General features: G+C 34.7%; 1 protein-coding gene across 9 annotated transcripts in view; it reads left to right on the top strand.

The window, feature by feature from the left end:
• LOC133526958 (protein unc-13 homolog B) overlaps window positions 1-20,226 on the top strand; it is a 330,171-nt gene that overhangs the window by 288,435 nt on the left and 21,510 nt on the right. For all 9 annotated transcript variants that reach the window (XM_061863822.1, XM_061863821.1, XM_061863820.1 and 6 more), the window contains one exon: window positions 180-320. In XM_061863822.1, coding sequence (XP_061719806.1) covers window positions 180-320 — 141 coding nt within the window. The remainder of the gene's footprint in view (window positions 1-179; window positions 321-20,226) is intronic.

Genomic DNA, 20,226 nt, shown 5'->3' with positions numbered 1-20,226 from the left:
TGTACTTTTGTGAATTTTATAAGTAGAATAAATAAATAAAGTCAACATCATTATAATCTGAACATATTAAGAAATGTAACGAAAAAGTGTAATTAGCCATTGTACAAGCAAGAATAATTCAAAAATATATAATAACTAGGGAACAATATATGTTATTAACTTAAAATGCTTACTCCCAGGTTCGAACCTTGTCCGGTGAGATGGACGTGTGGTACAACTTAGAGAAGCGGACGGACAAGTCGGCGGTATCCGGTGCAATACGATTGCACATCAACGTCGAGATCAAGGGTGAAGAGAAGGTGGCGCCGTATCATGTCCAGGTCAGTGACTCTTAATTATGTTCTCTGAACAGTTTACTTCCTTAGCTGTCTAAAATGTCGTTCAAAAATCAGCAATGTATTATCTGGAAGGTCAGATGGCAGTCGCTTTCGTAAAAACTAGTGCCTACGCCAAATCTTGGGATTAGTTGTCAAAGCGGACCCCAGGCTCCCATGAGCCGTGGCAATATGGACAACGCTAAGAAGAAGAGATTAAGTAATCTGTATAGGTTTACACCGAAAGTGGCCTTAAGGTCATCTCATTACAGCCTCATTAGTTAAATACGAACGTTAACTGAGTTTCCGCGTGAATACGACTAGTTTGCAAGATTTATCTACAAGAAGTTTTACACTTTTACTGCTAGTACTTTAGATGTAAGTGCCAGGAAAATTAGGCATTACGAACCCACGTAAAATTGTAAGTGTTGTAGCAATAATATTGGCATGTCCAGTTTTACGATGAAGGGTTTTAGCAAAAATAGACTAACTAACTATTTATTGGACCTTACCTTTCCTTCGCATTCTTATAAAACAATAACAGCTATTCACACGAAGTCTCAACAGGTAGTTAAGGACGCTGGCATGCCGCCCTTTGGCCTTCTGCCAGCAGTAATCACGTGTTTCAACCAATTACTAACTTGACTGATGGAGATAGTGAACAGTTAAACATCCGTTCCGGTTTGTTGTGGACGTGTTGATTCAACTTAATGTAATTCAGGGGTCGGATGTAAATGCAAAGCGTTTCATTACATGCGTGACTGGTGCTGTTAAATGGGTTGTCAAGAATTGCAATAATGTTGATAGGCGTTTTCGCCTATCTAAAGGATTGACTTCATGGAAAAAGTATGCCAGCCATTCAAAATATTGAATTTGTTTCGGCGTCTAGTCAGCGCTATGGAAAATGGCGACACCGCGCAGTTGCGCCAACTTGCGTCGAGCAGCAACCATAGAGTTGACTAGACGCCGACGACGCTCGAGAAACGCTAGTGTGGGGTGGCTCTAAATGCACATCTTAAACTCACTTTAGCCTCTGGTACTATTCACTTTTTATTAGGGTTCCGTACCAAAAAGGTACAACAGGACCCCTTATGGTGCGACTCTGTCCGTCCGTCCATCTGTCACATTGATAAATATCTCGAGAAGTACTTAAGCTATAGATTTGAAATTTGACATAGTAATGAAAAACGGGTTAGCATAGACATATTGAATTTATTTATATTAATTATGGAAAATATGAAAAAAATACCACCCCCCCCCCCTTATCTTCGAAATTTACGAATGTTTTTTTTACAAAATAATAACATTGTCATAAAGATTACAGGAAAAATAAAATCAGGCCTCTGTCTTGATAACTTTTTTAACATAATTTGCAATTTAATCCCGTTTGCGGGTCTTTATTATAGTTGAAATTCCTATGAAATTACACTAAAGACACTTTATTTCATGTGATAATGAATTATCCTTGAAAAACCAACATATATACAGATCGCACAAATTAGTTAGTTAATTTGCCGATAGATGGTGCTGTACACAATTTTGCTAATACGAGTAGTATACTTCTGGACAAAAGTCTTTCGTGATTATAGTCACATGACAAAATTGAAAGTTTGTACGGAGCGCTTCGGCCTTACGTCGGTGCGCGAGGTAAATGAACTCTCGCATATTTTTTTAATACTAGTTTTACTTTACTGTTGAATTTGATCGTACTTACTTTAAATTAAAAACTACGTTTATGTTAGCAATAGATGAGTTAATCATCTAGTTAAATTTTCATTAAACATAAAGTTTTATTACCAGTCCTGCGGCTGTAGCACGGTCGCATTTTTATCACTTGTCACTTTGCCTGTCACGTTCTAACAAGTATGTAAGTGCGAAAGTGACAGGCATAGTGACAAGTGATAAAAAGCTACCGTGCTATAGCCGCTAGCCTTCCTGCTAACTTTTATCTATCTTTATCTACCGCGTCTATCACAACATACAATAAACTAGTACGAGGACGATAAAAGTATGGCTATTGTCTGTAATCTGATTTCAAACACGTTTATAACACGGAAAAGTCCTTGTTCTTTGATTTGTTATTCGTCACCAGTGAAATAAAAATTATTTAATTTATGCAGGTACGTACATTTTGTTGTTTTTTTTTTTAAATAGAATATGCAGTAAAAAAGTGAACTTAAATATTTATTTCTCATAATGTCAATTATAAATGCTGACGTTAACATACAATTCAAAATTCTGATTTACATAACGCTGTCTTATTAAATTACAATATGATGGTAACGTAAACGCACCCCCTATTAAAAATATTATTACGTCTACATAATACTTAAATACAATTGCTGTCGTATTCGTACTAATTTCATTCAAATAATCGTAATCTATTACAAACCTTGTTTGACTTCGATTCCGAACAAACAATCAAGTCTTGTACCAGATCGTTTATAAGAAGCCTTCGGATGCCCCAGTTCAATGGAGCAACTTTTCAGAATAAATGTGAAAAGTTCACACGGCTAACTAAGCGAAGTTGGTAATGCAAAAGAATAATTTCTTGTTCAGTATACCTCTATAGAAGCACAGTATACGAGTAACATTTCAAGCGCGTTATCGAGAAGGGGCTCTTGAAATAGAATATTGATGTTAGCGAAGTCCACGTTGGGTTACTACAGAAATAGGTAAGATTCATGCATGCATAATGAACATATGCCAGGTTCCTGATTTTGTCCCCCGTTCCGTATGATCATTTACGTCAAATGTTAATTTATTATTCTTAAGATAAGTAGGAGATCAAAGAAATATATTAATATTACTGTGCAAAAATGCTTAAATCGGACTTCTCCCACAAGAAATCCAATTAAGACTTATGCGTATTTCTTGCAAATGTGTCCGTCACATCTGTTTGGCACATCAATCTGTCAATATATGGTTATTAGGTACCTACAGATAGTATGTCTGCCGGAGATCTGTCCGCAGACAATACACCGTGTTTTTTTTTATTTCCGTTGATTTCAAGGGTGCATACATTTGCTACTAAACGTAGGTACTATCTCGGACGATCGATGTTCGAAATGATATTGACATGTCACAGCTTTCAATTGTTTGGTTGAGATAAATGTGTATTGCCCGTGCAACAACAACGCTATATGCAACATTTAATTACTTTTTATAACATTTTTTTTTTTAATAAAAAAAAAAAAAATTTTGGAAAATTAACTATGTCATTTAGTTTCCTTAAACGTACTTACCAATACCCCGAAGTTAACGGAATTCAATAAAAACACGGTGTATAAATGTGAGTTGGAAATTGCACTTCTATAACAAACCATGTCACGTAGGTACATTGCACAGCACAAGCATTATTTTAAATGCTGATTCAGTAATGTGTTTGGTACGCCGCAAACGGTTCGTCCACAAATTCGCCTCAACTAACAGTAACTGTACCGAGCTTTAAGCAAGATTTTATGCAAGAAATTTCCACTGTCCCGAACAAAGCCGGCTTCAGGTGATGTGCAAGTATAATTCTGCGGGAGTGCGTCCAGCACTATGAAACTTAAAAATGTTTATGTTAACTTGAATATTTAAAAGTTTCTCGTCTGCTGCACTGTTCTGGTGTTTTAGAAGAAAAGCGCTCTTAAGTTTTTAAAATTACATAATAACTTTTCTCATAACCCTTGAGTATTGCAGCGCATTCCTTAAATATCTGATGGGGCTTTAGGTAAAAATAGATAAAAAAATATAAAAGATAGTTTATTCTTCAAGTAGGAATATTACAATGCGCTTATGAACGTCAAATAAAGCTACACTGGCTCTAACCCTACACCTTTGACCCGAGAAGATTTAAATGCCCCCCCCCCCAATTGGAGGAGGGTATCCCAATATGGACCGGCAAGAAACTCGGCGGGACACATCTTTTCAAAACATTACATCTTATAATTAACATGCATTAAATAAGAACAAATACAATAAATAGAATTAGTTGGTTAATTGTTCTAACGATAAATTGAACTCTAGACATATTATAATCAGGTCCATCACTGTATTTCCAATAAGTTTTTCTGCCGTATGAACTTATATGTCATTCGCTTGGAACTTAATTACATTTTTTTTTTCTTTGGGTTTTTTGTAAATCAACGAATTCAATTTTTTAAATGGATCTGTCGACATTATATTTTTAGGCTAACCAAAACCAACGGCTTAAACAATTGTTTTTCATTGTAGTCGGATGTATTAGATTTGACAAAATGTCATATAAAACGTTAAATCAATTGGAATCAATCAACATTGACAGATGTGACTTTATACAAAAAAATAACTACTACTGTAATACCGTAAATGATGATAGATAGATAGATAGATAAAAACTTTATTCGTTTCCACAACATACATGGTAGGTAGGTATAGACAATAAGAAGAATGTAGTGATAGGTAGGTATAGTTCGTGCCATCCGCGATGACGCGCAGATTTGTCAAATCTAACCTTTAACAGCATAACAATACGAGTCAAGGCAAGCGCCGTCCTGAATGACACGATCTTATACACAAACAAAATGACGGCAATATCTAGCTCGATATCGTTTATTCAGTTCCGAAATGAAATATGCAGTGAAAATAACCCGAGGAGTTGTAAAAGGGAAACAACTGTTAATAAAACGTATTGTTTATTCCGAATTCAGGCGCGCGGTGTTACGCATCGGCGAGTCTTGCCCCATCTCATTACTGAATTTCGTCGTATTTTTAATCAACTTTTGGAGTAAGAAGATAAGATTATTATTTGTATTCTTATTTATTTTGCTAAGAGAATTGATAGCAGCGTGGAACTTGTTCATCATTTTGATGTAACATGGTACTCAACGTATTTTGCCTCTCTCGAGGTTGCCACTTATCCAAATTTTCCTGTTTCTATTATACGTAAAAACACGAATGGTGAAGTGTATATTCCTATAAGTGTTCCATTATCACTTGAAAACCTAATTGTAGTAGAAAATTAATTTGAAAAAAAAAGAACTAAAAATAGGTGTAATAAGGAGTAATTAGTAGATACAACTACGTTCAGCAGTTGCGTGGTGGAAGTTATTTAAATTTTTAAATGAATATATTAGGACACATATCGAATTAATAGATAATGCAAATATTTGGGGACAATCTTAGCCCCAAACTAATCGAAGCTTGAACTATGGGTACTAGGCGACGATATACATACGTATCTTATATTTGTCTATACAAATACATACTTATATGGAAACATAGAAAACACTCATGACTGAGGAACAAATATCTGTACTCTTCACACAAATAAATGCCCATACCGACCATTCCATAGTAAGTCGGCCCTTAAATCAATTTGACTCAGGTTTTTTTTTGTGAGTACGTTTTATGGTGATGGATATTTATGCTAAGTACCAACATCCTACTAGTCACAGTTTTAGACTAATGATTTTTTGAAGTGTTTTCTATAATGTATTGTATTTCGGTATGTATTCAAGCGATTTGCTTAAAATTTTAAAATTATGTTTTTTATTTAGATATGCATCGATACTCAAAAAACGAATAGCAGTTGTCACATAAAAAAAAGGAAAAAAATAAGACAAAAAATAAAACATTTTTTTATGTGGCTGTGAAGTAGTAGCTTTTTTTCTATTCAACAAAACACCATTTTAAGCAAATTACTTGAATACATCCCGAAATACAATACATTAAAGAAAAAACTTCAAAAAATAAAAAGTCAAAAACTGACACTAGTAGGATGTTGATACTTAGCATAAACATCCTTCATCATAAGAGGTACTCACAAAAAAAGTGGCTGTGACATAATCGGACAGACAGACGGACATGACAAATCTATAAGGGTTCCGTTTTTTGCCATTTGGCTACGGAACCCTAAAAATCCCTGAGACAATTTGATTTAAGGGCCGACTTACTATGGAAACCCGACTATGGCCTTACCTATTTTATAAATGTGAGACTGTTTTTTACTCCCTTTTGTAAAGTATAATTTTTCACAATCCAGCCGCGAATTCGCGTCTAACGACAATCCCAAAGCAAACAAGTAGTAAATAAAGACGCGATCTAAATTTAAAACTTATAATACAGTAAAACTTGGTTAAGTGGGACCTGGATAAGTGAGGAACCTCCATAGCTGGAACTCATGGTGCGGTCCCGACACTTTACCACTGAATTACCTCTGTTAGTGAGACAAAACAAACCTCTATAACGGAGATTAGTATTTTGGATTTTATAGACACATTTACCTCTATAATTGAGACAAAGAGTATATTTACCTCCTTTACTGAGACTACATTTGCAAGAATACTTTTGCTCAATTGTTTTTTTAGAATGTTATAGGAATTGACCTCTGTATCTGAGATAACGTCAATGTATGACCTCTTTAACTATGACGATTCCAGATCAATGCTCGTTTTTTACTAATTCTTAATTTACCCAGAAATTCCGCATTTGGTTAATTGTGTTTTCAGGTTTTATTAACATAGTTTAAATACGAGTAGCTTCAGGTAGCTACTCGTATTTAAACATTTAAAGGTACTGGAACCTGAAAGAAGTGATGAAAGACAAAAGTCTCCACATCGCAACAAAATCGAAACTGTTTAACACCTGCATTTTGCCAGTTCTAGTATATGGAAGCGAAACTTGGAGCTTAACAACAGAAAACACTGAAAAACTGGCCACTTGCCAAAGAGCGATGGAAAGGAGTATGATAGGACTAAGGCGAGCAGACAAAGTTAAAAACACCATCATCAGAAAGAAAACAAAAGTGCAGGACATAACCAGAAAGATCAAAAGGCAGAAGTGGAAATGGGCAGGTCACATAGTCCGAGGAAAAGACAAGTGGAGCAAAATAGTCAGCCTATGGTATCCACGAATAGGAAACAGAAAGCAATGCAGGCCCCAAAAAAGATGGGTTGACGACATAAGAGAGGTGGCAGGTTTAACTTGGTGCAGAGTAGCCACAGACAGACGAGAATGGAGAAGACTGGAGGAGGCCTTTGCCAATTGGCAACCAGATGAGCAACAGTGGAATAAGAACGAAATTTACGAGTATTGAACGGCATCTGTCAAAAAAGGCTTATAATAAATAAATAAATAAAAATACGAGTAGCTTAAGCTATATAAACGAAAGCTGAACTGTTCATAAATAACATGAAAAACCAAAAAAAATATTAAAATGGTGCGACGCAATAAAGCCTGTATCAAATTTAATGTGACTAAATCTATCCTTTCTAGAATCATAAAAAAATTATTGGATAAAAATATTTAAATATACTTTAAAAGTTGACCCAATGTTCGGAAGGACAAGGATTATTTTACCTTATTTTTATTGTTAAAGATTACAATTCATACATAATACTTATTTAAAAATAACTCACTAACAAACCACCTCTATAACTGAAATAACCTCTTTTTTCACCACTATTAACTAACACCCTGGGTAAGTGGAATACCTCTTTAAGTGAGACTAAGTGAAGACCTTGAAGTCTCAGTTATCCAGGTATTACGTTTTGATCAGTATAAAACAAGCTTTCAAATCATGGCAAACTTTTTTATTAAAAGCTTTGTATTACATTTTATCAGTCAAAACCTTTGACATAGAACTTATAACCTACATAAGTAATTATTAAATTTAGTAAGTAATGTAAAAATATCCAATTATTGAATAAGTTTATTAAAGTAACATTGTCGAGGGTCTTTCCGAACCTATACTTACAACAGCCTTCGAGCACAAACAATAAAGGGCACACTCTGGGTCGTACAGAAAAAAGATACAATCTTGCAAGATTCTGTACGCGACGTCCCGTCCGCTCTCGGGGTTTCATTTCAAATCCATGTTATTAAAAGTTACGGGTCTTTCACTACTCTAGATTGGATAAAAATAGTGTCCTATTTTGAGAAGCTCTGCTTTAAATAAACGCGTAACGTAACGGATATTCCGCGAACACTGCAGAGAGCTGTACTTACATTTAGGCGATATTGAGGGTAAAATAGATTTAGGTATGTTAAAAAAGTTTTGTTTCAGACTTTTATCTAAATTCCTCGATAATTGCATAAACTTCGCTCGATATCAATATAGTTCAAACGTACCTTTATAATTAATATTAAAACTCATTTTACTTTAATCTGTACCTGAAATAACCTTATTGTGCTTGTTTAATTTCAACGAAAAATTTAACATTGTTTGATGAAAGTAATAAAGTATTGACCCACCCGCTTTTTCTCTATCGCATGCGCATAATTATACTGCTGTCTCAATCGCACCGTGTCATTGACTGCCGGCATCATGAGCGAGACAGCAATATAATTGAGATAGGAACTGACAGGTCAATGTACGAAATTATTTATATTTAGCGTCCTTTCTTTAAAGGTATAAGCGAATCATAGTTTTACAATATGCCGGTAAGTAATACAATATTCAATCCACGATCTTCATTTGTCAGAAATTAAATCAAAAAACTGCACTCAATTAAGCTAGTTCAGTAAAGTTATTCAATAAAGGAAAAGAGAAGAAATAATTGGAAGGTAACCGAGAATAAGTTTAATGTCGCATGCTACTTAAACATAAAATGGCATACTTAACCCGTGAAATGTTTTGCGACCCGTCGCCATTTAAATTGATGATCCTAAACTTATTAGTGTTCCAACAGTTTTCAGTGGTGAGTCGGGAACTTTATAATTTCCTCGTTAGCGTTCCTCACAATAAAGCGTAATTAGAGAACTTGCGATACGTGACGGGGTTAGTTTGTTAGTTTGCGCATTTTATTTCTTTTTTAATCTCTGACGAAACGAGGTTGTTATAAGTTTTACATTTGTATTTAGTATAAGCCGTTTGTTATTAGGCAAAGCCAAAAAGGTAAGATAAGACCCCATATGTTCTTGTTCTTCTCTCACTCTCACTGACGCCGCTCAGGATATGCGTGCTTGGGACGACGGATAGGTATCTTGTTATTGAATTTTAATTTGTTAAAAGTTTAAAAAAAGAAAAAAGTAATCGGTGACTTCCCACAAAGATAGGAATGCGCATTTTATAAGCAATTTTTAGCTTTTGTGCATAAATTACTACAAATTTCTCAAGTGCGTTTTAGAGGTTTTCCCGAGGGTATACAGTATGGGATTCTTCAAAAAAGGAGTGTACAGGTTTTTAAAGGGTCGGCAACGCGCATGTAACACCTCTGGAGCTGCGGGCGTCCATAGGCTACGGTGACTGTTTACCATCAGGCGGGCCGTATGCTTGTTTGCTACCGACGTGGTATTAAAAAAAAAAGAAAAAAGTGTTATATTCGTGATTTTTTTGTATCGAACGAAAGTCAAAAACTAAGTGTTTCGAAAAAAAACTTCAAGATTGCTAATTAAATATTTAGCAACTATATTGTTATCTAAAAAAGCGGTACGATTTTCTCAAAAACTCCACCTTCTGAAACTACGCCATCATAAGATTTAAACAATTTACAGGTATTATGTGGATTGTGGGTAGCTTGGTGTATATATGTAATATATGTAACTCTATCGTAGTTTTGGAACAAGTCTGGACAACATTAAAGTTTTAGGTAAGTAACGTAGTGCCCTCTGTCCCAAGGTTAACCCACAATAAGAGGCACTCTAAAAATATTTATTTCTAAATATTACTGTACCGTTTCCAAGCATATACGATGCAGTATGCAGTGTAGTGTACGCAACTCTTCTATCTGTCAGTGGCAGAACGCAATCAGAGGCGGCTTTGTTCTCACGCTATAGCAAAATTCTTCCAGTTGTCTAGGCTGGAACAAATTTTGCGGTACTTTTTAGGGTTCCGTAGCCAAATGGCAATTAACGGAACCCTTATGGATTCGACATGTCCGTCTGTCTGTCCCTTTATGTCACAGCCACTTTTTTCCGAAACTATGAGAACTATACTGTTCAAACATGGTAAGTAGATTTATTCTATTCTACTCTATTCTATTCTACCGCATTAAGATTTTCACACAAAAATATTTAAAAAAAACAACTAATTTTGGGGGGTTCCCCATACTTACTTTTTTTTCATCAAACCCATTCGTGTGATATATAATATACTTTACCATGCAAACTTCCACCGAAAATTGGTTTTAACGGGATCTAGTAAGTAGTTTTTTTTAATACGTCATAAATGGTACTTAAAGGGTTCCTTCATGGGCGAATCCGACTCGCACTTGGCCGCTTTTATTTAAACATGTTTACGTGGTATTTCAGTTGCGATTAATGGTTAATAAATCGTCTACTGAGTGCCATATCCATTTTTGAGCAAAGCCGTTTTTTAATGATTCCTAAAATAAAAAAAATACGAGTATGCTATAATTGACACTTATCGGTTAGGTACTTATTAAAAAAGTTTATTTTTCTAAAATCTGCATTTTATAGGATAATTTAAACTCTGTTAACAGAAATTTAAAACAAAAATTGTGACATAATTATCCATAACTTTTTGTTATGTCACACATTTTACGTTTATTAGACATTAAAAACGAACATGGCAATAATAAAAACCCTTTTATTTCATGATTACCAGTATTATTCCAAATATTTGTTTGGTATAAACAGTAAACGTATGTGGCTAAATGATAAATTAGTTGAATATTTCCTAAATATAAAACTATTCAAAAAATTTTTTTTTCCCACGAAAATACGTTTGTGTACGCCACAAACGTATTTTCACCCGACGAAATAATAATTTACTAGACAAATTAGAGATCAATTTAACTACCAAACAATGCAATATTTTTATAGTTTAAGTTAGTATTCATTGCCTTACGATTTTATTTTACTGTTAATGTTCAAGTTTGCGCTGCCTTGTGCTGCCCCTATCAAACCCTATTACTGGTGATATGGTTTATTAATATTAATAACGGTCTCATATTTTATTACTTAAGATAATAATCGTAAGATAGTGTCATAAAATACTTTTACAGTACATATGGAGCTATTTTACCGCCCTAGTGCAGTAATTAGCACTATACGTACCTATGTCGAAAATTTAACGGGTCATATGTACTGTAAAACGTTATACAATATACGTTCAAAAGGTTAATTCGCAACTCGGTCGGTTTGGTCACTTCGTGTCGGTTTAAAAAAATCCCTTCGGTCTCTACCTACTTTTCGCACTTATATCGTAATGTATCTAATCAAAAGGTAGTCTGAATAGTATTAGTCTGCCTATACTAACATTTTGAATCCAACAAATAACGTTACGTCAGAGTTACGCAAATTACTCCATAATGGCAGCGGTGTTCTGGTCACCACGCCCCCTTTGCAAAGGTATAATTTTCTATGAGCGCGTCATCCTTGTAACCTGCAGTTAAGTTTAATAATACATACAATACGTTTAAGGACCATAATAATATTACAGGACTGATTGGCGATATAGAAAAACGTGAATAAAACACGTTTTTTCCATAATAAATGTATGCAAAAAGATTTCCTCGATTTGCGGCTTTTTAGTACATTACAATAAGTTGACCTCTAGGAAACTATTGATACTGCATAGGAATGAAATCAATTGGCTTAATAAAATAGCATGTGACAAATAAGTTTTCGTTTTCATACAAATTGTATGGGAAAAATTTTCCCCGATTTTGGCCTGAAATTTTGTTTTGGTCTGATACAACCTTTTGATCCTCGATAGGAATGGGATCGATTGGCATCCAAAAAAAGTTTGTCTAAAATTACCCTTTTCTTGCACCCTGTATGTTTTTCGAAAATCTGTAAATGCAAATCTTCATATATTTGAAATCGAGGAAAGGAAGAAAGGGAAGGTCTTCTAAGACGAAAATCTCGCGTAGCTGCAACACGGGATCTGGTAGCTGCCGTCACTGACCCAAAAAATAAAATCTACCCCGTATAACATAAGTAGGTAGGTACTCTGTCTTCTCCTTTTAATTGTAGATATTATTCTAGTACACTGTTTGTTGAATTCCTCAGCGTGCACGGTCAGTAATTGTGTCTAACAATAAAGACCCTAATTACCTACGCAACATTCAACATTGTTTAATGTCGGTATACCTCACTTTGCCGAAATTATACATTTTGCCAGTGTACCTTGAATTTTCAGGACTAAAATTTATTACAAGCAAGTTAATTTTATTTAATAATGAGCCGGACATTTACGTATTTATACAGAATTTTGGAGTTAGTCGGTAAAGTTGAATACAACTTTTACTTTGAATGAAACTTTTGTTTAATTTAGTCGCTATTTAAATTTGTGGGTAATCTTGGTGTCATTTTAACATTATTAATATATCCAAACGTTGAAATAATACTGTGTGTACGACTTACATGTGAATTGTTGTAACTATTATGAATACAATTATAAGAAAAAACCAGGTCATACTCAGTGTAGGGTTCCGTAATTACCCGTCCGTAACAATAGACCTTAAACGAGTGCTATAAATAAGTAAGTATCATGTACAATGAACATGACAAGCAAAAGGAAGTAAGCGCTTGATACTACTTACTATGAAGGAAATATTTTTTGCGATAACGACTTAACTGATCATGTCGGCTAAATTTTTATCAAGTTTTTACTAAGCCCTATTTTCACGTTTATTTGTTTCATATTTTTTGGACCTAAAGTTGGTTCTAAAGTTAGAAGGGGACGATACATTAGATTATTTCCGACAGTATTTATTGAATCAATATCTGTTTGTTGAAGACCCCTCTTCGTTTTAAAAGACCTATCCAACGCCACCCCACACCATAGGGTTGAAGCGAAAAAAATGCATCCCTCCTTGACTTGTAGGGGAGGTAATCAATTTGTTTTAGATTTAATTTTACCACTTTGTCGGATTTATTGATTTATATTTGTTTTGGACAGACAGACCGACATGGCGGAACTAGAAGGATTCCTAGTTACCTACAGAACCCTAAAAAATTAAGAACAAAGCTATAATTATGAATATTACTTAAAAACGTAGAAATCACATGCAAACTACGGACTGAAAACTGTACGTCCAGTTTGCACGTTTTCGTCATTTACTACAAAGAAAACAAGTCTCAGGCCACTTTACCATGCTATTAACGAGCTTTTCTGTATAGCTTAATAACTTATGTACATTATAAATGTAAAAAGCGTTAACCATATCTCCAATACGTGGTATTTTGAAATAAACCTTATTTTAAATTGATCAGGGACACTTTTACGACGGCAAAATTTAGGTTTAAGGTTGCCGGTTCGTCGGAAAAGGGTCGGTGGTCACTGTTCTCACGCAAAGCAACTTCTAATTGCATTACTCCGGCGTTCAAAGTGAGACCGAGCAATTTTATACGTTCAATAATTGAGGGAAATAGGAGAACTTTGGTGGAATATTGTGTTAGCGAATGAAATATATTTACTTAATATAGTAAATAAGTGATTGTCAGTATTTAAAAAATATTAATTCAGCCTATATACGTTCCACTACTGGGCACAGGCCTCCTCTTCTGCGCGAGACGGTTTGGGCTATAGCGCCCACGCTGGCCCAATGCGGGATGGAGACTTCACATACCTACACCTTTGAATTTCTTCGCGAGTGTATGCAGATTTCCTCACGATGTTTTCCTTCACCTAAAAGCTAGTGTTAAATATCAATGAGGCACGTCTACATGGCCTCGTCTATTTACACAAAAGTGGTATTAGTTTTATAATAAGTAGTATATATAGTTTAATTAAGTTAGTTTATATTTAGTTTTTTTTTTGTATAGGTAATTATGAAATTACACACAAGGCCATGAGTGTGATTGATCTATTTATAATTTTGGTCAAACGTATTCTTAAAACTCTATACCAAATTCTAATAAACCTTTTGAAAAAATCTAATGTCCAAAACAAACGTTCCCAAATTACTTGCAAACAATACATGCAACTAAGAACCTTTTAGCTGATTCTTAGGACCGGGTCAAGTGTAATCCGAGGAAGGTGACAAAGTAATATCCACTTATCGCAGTTGGGTGCTCAACGAACCTCGCCTTATTTGATTGTACATACATCTCCACCCCTATCCCCACCATCCTGCGAACTTTTGGACCTCCCCTCGTGATGTCATGTATGTGAGTTAATTTTTTCGCGATAATCTTTTAATAGTGGACAAATGTTTTCGACTATTATTAATTACACTTCGAATGAATGTAATTCTTATAGTACTTTCGTCTAAACACTAGACCAGAACCCCTAGTGTAAATTTATTCGATAGCGTGACGTGACGCACGCGTTTGCGTTAAGTCTCATTTTGTATGGGATTTAGAAACAGCGCGCCAAGCAGGACGTTTTGGAAACTCCAACTTCCCAGGACAAACCGGACTATAATCCCTATAAGGGCTAGTTCACCCTCTGGGCTTGAAGGTCAGATGGCAGTCGCTTTCGTAAAAAGTAGTACCTAGGCGAATTCATGGGATTATCCCGACATTGGAGGTAGACCAAGCGCGGTCTACAGAACTTTGACACCCACCCGCTATCTTCAGTTACCCGTGAACAAGATGCATGTCACTGCGTCGAAATATCGGGAGCTCATAAACAATATTAAAGCTTTCACGGTTCATATCCCGGTCGATTTAAATCTAGTGAAACTAACCGTGAATCATTCAAAACTATTAAGAGATTAACATCTGATAGAGTTTATTCTTTTCATTATTTTATGTACGCGACCAAATTTTTAAATTTGGATTGTACCTAATGCTGAACAATTCAAAAATGTTCAAAGTTTAATGGCTCACCTAATTTTAAATTCCCCCAGCGGCGCAATTGAGTCTGTGGTCTTTGCGTCCTGCTAGCGATCTTTCACTTGAATTTTACGCTCATAATGTTCGGGGAGGCTTTTCTGACAAATTGCGATGTTCTTCGACGAGTTTTGAGTGGGTATAGCGATGCCTAATTGGATTTTGAAATTTCAATAGAAGAAACTGGATATTAATATTACTTACGATAATATAATAATACGACCACGATAATATTTTTCATCAGATAAAAGGTGCCATCTTTTCATTTACTATGAGAAAAAGCGTGATTTATGCGCAACATTAAAATAAATGAGCTCGATCAGCACAAAAATGTGCGTTAGGGCGATTTTTATGTACAGCCATTTTGTCTGCAATGAAGCACAACACTTAAAATATATATAATTTTTTGGGAGATTTTGTGTCATTTTCATTGATATTACAAAAAATGCCCTGTAATTATTATTACACACGAGTATATGTACTTGATTTTAATACATCCGAAATTCTAAGAGATGAAGCATCCAGGGAAAGCATAGATAATAACATCACGCTAAAAGGCATTTTAATGGCTGGAATTGCCCCATTCTTCGAATAACAATGATTACGGTAATTAACGTTCGCTATTCCATTAGACCGCTAACTGCTACATTCTTCTTCGTTCCGGGTGACAGCAAAAACGGATATTTCGGAATCAAAGGCTGTAGTCTGGTACTACTTTGTTGCTTACCATAATGACGAAATTTGCTAGTATTTTTATATGTATAACCTGTCAGAGCGTCCTCATGGCAACCTTTTGCTTAAAAACATCACAAATGAGCAAATTATTAATATAACTATGTATTTGTAGAGGATTTTATCTCATTTAACAGTTTTGAATAATTAACGGTTAGTTTCACTAGACTTAAATCGACCGAGATATACACCGTGATTACCTTTTATATTGTTTTTGAGCTCCCGATATTTCGACGCACCCGTGAACAAGATGCATGTAACTGCGTCGAAATATCGGGAGCTAAAGGTAATCAGGGTTTATATCCCGGTCGATTTAAGTTTTATCTCATTTGGTATAGTCTATACTATACTTAAACTTAAAACCAAAATAAAGCATAAGGGTGTATGTGAAACAGAATATATACTTACGTCTTCTTCCGTCTTAAAGTGTTTACCATATTGTACCAGTGTTGCCAGGCGTACGTACACGTACAATAATTTGGGCTCCGGTACGATGTACGTTCCAGAGACCACTATCGTGCGAAAAAGTACGATAATTTCAGCTCTTGTATGATGCCACTCAAAAAGTCTAGTTTTTGAAGCAAAATATGACACTATGATCAACCGTTTAGATCTATCAGAAAAATACACGAATATAAAACTGATTTTTGAGCAATTTAGACGAAAATTACGTTTTCTTTGCTTAAACATTGGATATGTAAGCTTATTTTGCAAGAAATTTTGGGAGTAGTGTCTTTTTGATAGGCGTGTGATAATTTTTACACTCAAATACGATAATTCTCTTCCGCTCACCTGGCAACACTGTATTGTACCTACATCGAAAATTGTACGTCACAAGCTCAGCACTGATGGCCTACCGCGAAAACCGAAATTCACAAATTGCGGGGATTTTTCTCTTTTACTCCAACGAAGGCGTAATTAGAGTAACAGAGAATGATGCCCGCAATTTATGCACTTCAATTGTCGCGATTATAGCCTTATACCTAGGGGATAATGCTAGACGAAAAAGTCGGCAAAAACACGTCGCGTGAATTTGATCAAAAACAAATACAGGTTCCATTGGCGTAGTGCCGCATAGTAGTTATATACCTAAATTCTTCAGGATGTATTTCAATAATAAATAACGAAACGGGAGGTCTATCTCCTGCATCACAGCCAATCGCTTTCTAGCAAATCTGCTTTTACCATAACAAATCCTATTTGCAATAAAATAATATGGCTCTCGTAGACACCATTTCTTGCGTTCCTCGCATAATCGGTAAATCCGAAGCCTGGAAATTGGCACCCGTTCAAACAATTTGAAAAAAGATGGTAACGTGAAGTAAAACACGGTTTCATTGGCTCCCAAAATAAGAATATATTTAGCAAATATGAGTATTTTTGGAAGATAGTCATAACAAGGGCCCTGCTATAAAATAATAATACTAAAGCGGTAATAATTGGTAGGTTTGAATTACGACGGGCATTAGATTTATCAATTATACTTATTTAGTACCTATTATCAATCTATATATAACAGATAGATACCATGAGCCGTGGCAAAATGCCGGGACAACGCGAGGAAGAAGAAGATATAACAGATAGATACCATTATATATGTATAGGCACAAAATTGAGTAAATGTTCCAAACTATTGATTACAAAAAATACAAGCGTAGAATACATACTTTATCATTTATTACACTAATATTACACTTAAACTCTGCAAATTAATACTTTTTTAATGTATTACAAGCGATAAAAATTACCACCAATATTAAAAATCCAATATTGGAAATGTTCGACACCGATCATTGTAACGGCCATTAAATGTTGTAGCGTGAGAAAAAGTTTTTTGTCTTGAAACCAAAACGTTTTCCTTAATTAACTTGTGAATTTATTACAACTATTAACAGTTAAAATTCTAAAGCGTCCATTAAAACTTATTAATATATTACAATAATATTATCAATGAGAGAATTATTTTTACTTGCTTTCTAAATTATTTTGGGTTTCAACTAACAAGATAACCCAAGATAACAAAGAGAGGTAAGGGCATTGTGAATGTCATCTCGCCTTGTGTGGTAGGGCACAGCACAGCGGATGTCATTCCAGATCTAAAGCAGAAAGTACTTCCACCTTACAGAAAACCGTAGCCAAATAACACCTAGACTATACTCATAGTGTTATGTTCCTGCCGGAGAGTAAGGTTGCCAGAACTCAACGAGGCGGCGGAGTCTTAGAGTCGGCAACGCGCATGTAACTCCTCTGCAGTTGCAGGCGTACATAGGCTACGGAGACTGCTTACCATCAGGTGGGCCGTATGCTTATTTGCCATTGACGTAGTATACATAAAAGATAAGCTTTATATCACCTTTTTTCTGCAAGTACTATGGAACATCATTTTCTTATACTAATTCTTACTCGTATTTCATTTTGTTAAATATTGAAGACGTTTTGAATCGTATCGGTGCTTGACCCGAATACCTAATGCCATGTAGGAAACACATATAGCAGTATAAATCGTAGGACGCTGGACGTTTACCTGCGAGGCCCCCATTTAAACCAATTTATCTTTCCTTGATTTATTAAAGGTCGCCTTAATTAAATGGGGTTCAAAATTGGCAAGCTCTGAGCGAATTACGAGCACGACACAATTAGATTAAGAACACATGGAAGAAGGTACCTAACGTTGGGTCTTCGAGTATTAGTATTAAGTATGTAAATTTCTATGTATTTAAGTATTTATAATTATTTATATATTATATATATTGTTGTCCAAGTACCCTCAACACCAGCCTTATTGGGCTTATCGTGGAACTTAGTCAATTTGTGTAATAATATCCTATAATATTTATTTATTTATTGCACAATACAATAAAGTACAAATGGTGAACTTAATGCCTTAAGGCCTTCTGTACTAGTCAACCATTGGGCAAAACAGAAACATATAATAGGTAATATATAATTATTTTATAACGCAATTCAAATTTGAAAAAAAAAACACACAAAACAGCAACCTCCTTCATAAAACAGTTAAGGATAACTAAAAATGTTAATGTATTTTGCTTTGAAATTACCTATCTGAGGCCTGTACTTAGCGAGGTACACATGGTTTGAATAAATTAACTAATAAAAATACATAGAATTATTTATAATGTAAATTTAACACTAAATAGTTTTATTTTTATCAAAAGTAATCTAAAAAAATAATAATAAAGAGTAAAGATTGCTGTTACTCAAATATCTGATTACAAAAAAAAGTGGCTGTGACAGAATCGGACAGACAGACGGACATGACGAATCTATAAGGGTTCCGTTTTTTGCCATTTGGCTACGGAACCCTAAAAAGACCCTGTTCAATTACCAAAAAAGTATATTATTATCATGGCCATTGCTTGAAATTCTACTTCAGAAAATGTCCCCGAGACATTACAAATAATGTCCGTTCACGCTCAACTTTTCATCATAATGAGGGAAAGAGACAGCTGACTCAATTTCCCTAAAACTCTGCTCAGCACTTTGCTTCTACCGTAAATCTGTGCTCATTCTTTATGAGCTTTTAATTTTCGGTGAAACTTTAGTACGTTTCCAGTTTTGCCGCACTGAGCATAAGTGTAATAACGAATTTTATAATCTCATTGTATTGTATAAAATATGAATAAAAATCTCATTGTATTGTATTTATATGGCACTTTTGCTTAGCGCCGTAGTAATTTTGTTGAACCTTTTTATGGTAATACTGGATATAGGTGTAGATTCAAATGAGCTGGCGCGAGATTATTAGTAAATTATCAAAATTCTCATATAAATCCGCGCCAGATTTTGTACTTTTGTGAATCGACTTATATATAGCAAACACATTAGAACTTTAAGATACGTAATTATTTTTCCTAATGATACTATATGTCAGTGTCCAAAGTGACGTTTTTATTTGATGAAACGTCACTTTTGGCACTGACTTATCTAATCCATATCGTATCTTTAGCAAATGTTTGACGTATCTTAAATTTCCAATCGGGCCGGAATAGTTAGGTAATTATGTCAATGACGGTAATAGGTACTCATTTAATCCCATTAATGTATACCTATATTTGTGATCCATTATCAGCCTTAGAATGAAGATGAATTACATCATATTAGCGCCTTAAATTGACCTTGAATTTACTCTTAAATGTTGTCTGACAATGTAACGAGAGTCTTTGGTATTAAGATTAATTAAAACCTTGAGCCGAGGCGCTCACAACTCGATGACTCTCCATTTATAAATTAATAATTAATTTCTTAGACGCATAATTAATTTTCTCGAATATTTTTGTTCCATTATCACTTCATGTGGTTTTACAATGAACAGGCCTTATCCTGTATTTTCTTTTTATTAATGCTTGCTCGTATTATTCTTAATTTTAATGAGGTATTACCGTTTAATTTTGCGCTATTTGTCTATTTTAATACGGTTTAAAATATACCGAAAAGGTTTAAAGAAAAAAAC

The sequence above is a fragment of the Cydia pomonella genome, chromosome 17, assembly GCF_033807575.1.
Source record: "Cydia pomonella isolate Wapato2018A chromosome 17, ilCydPomo1, whole genome shotgun sequence".
Classification (NCBI taxonomy): domain Eukaryota; kingdom Metazoa; phylum Arthropoda; class Insecta; order Lepidoptera; family Tortricidae; genus Cydia; species Cydia pomonella.
The sequence above is the reverse complement of the archived record's forward strand: the minus strand, read 5'-3'. Positions and strand labels throughout refer to the sequence as shown.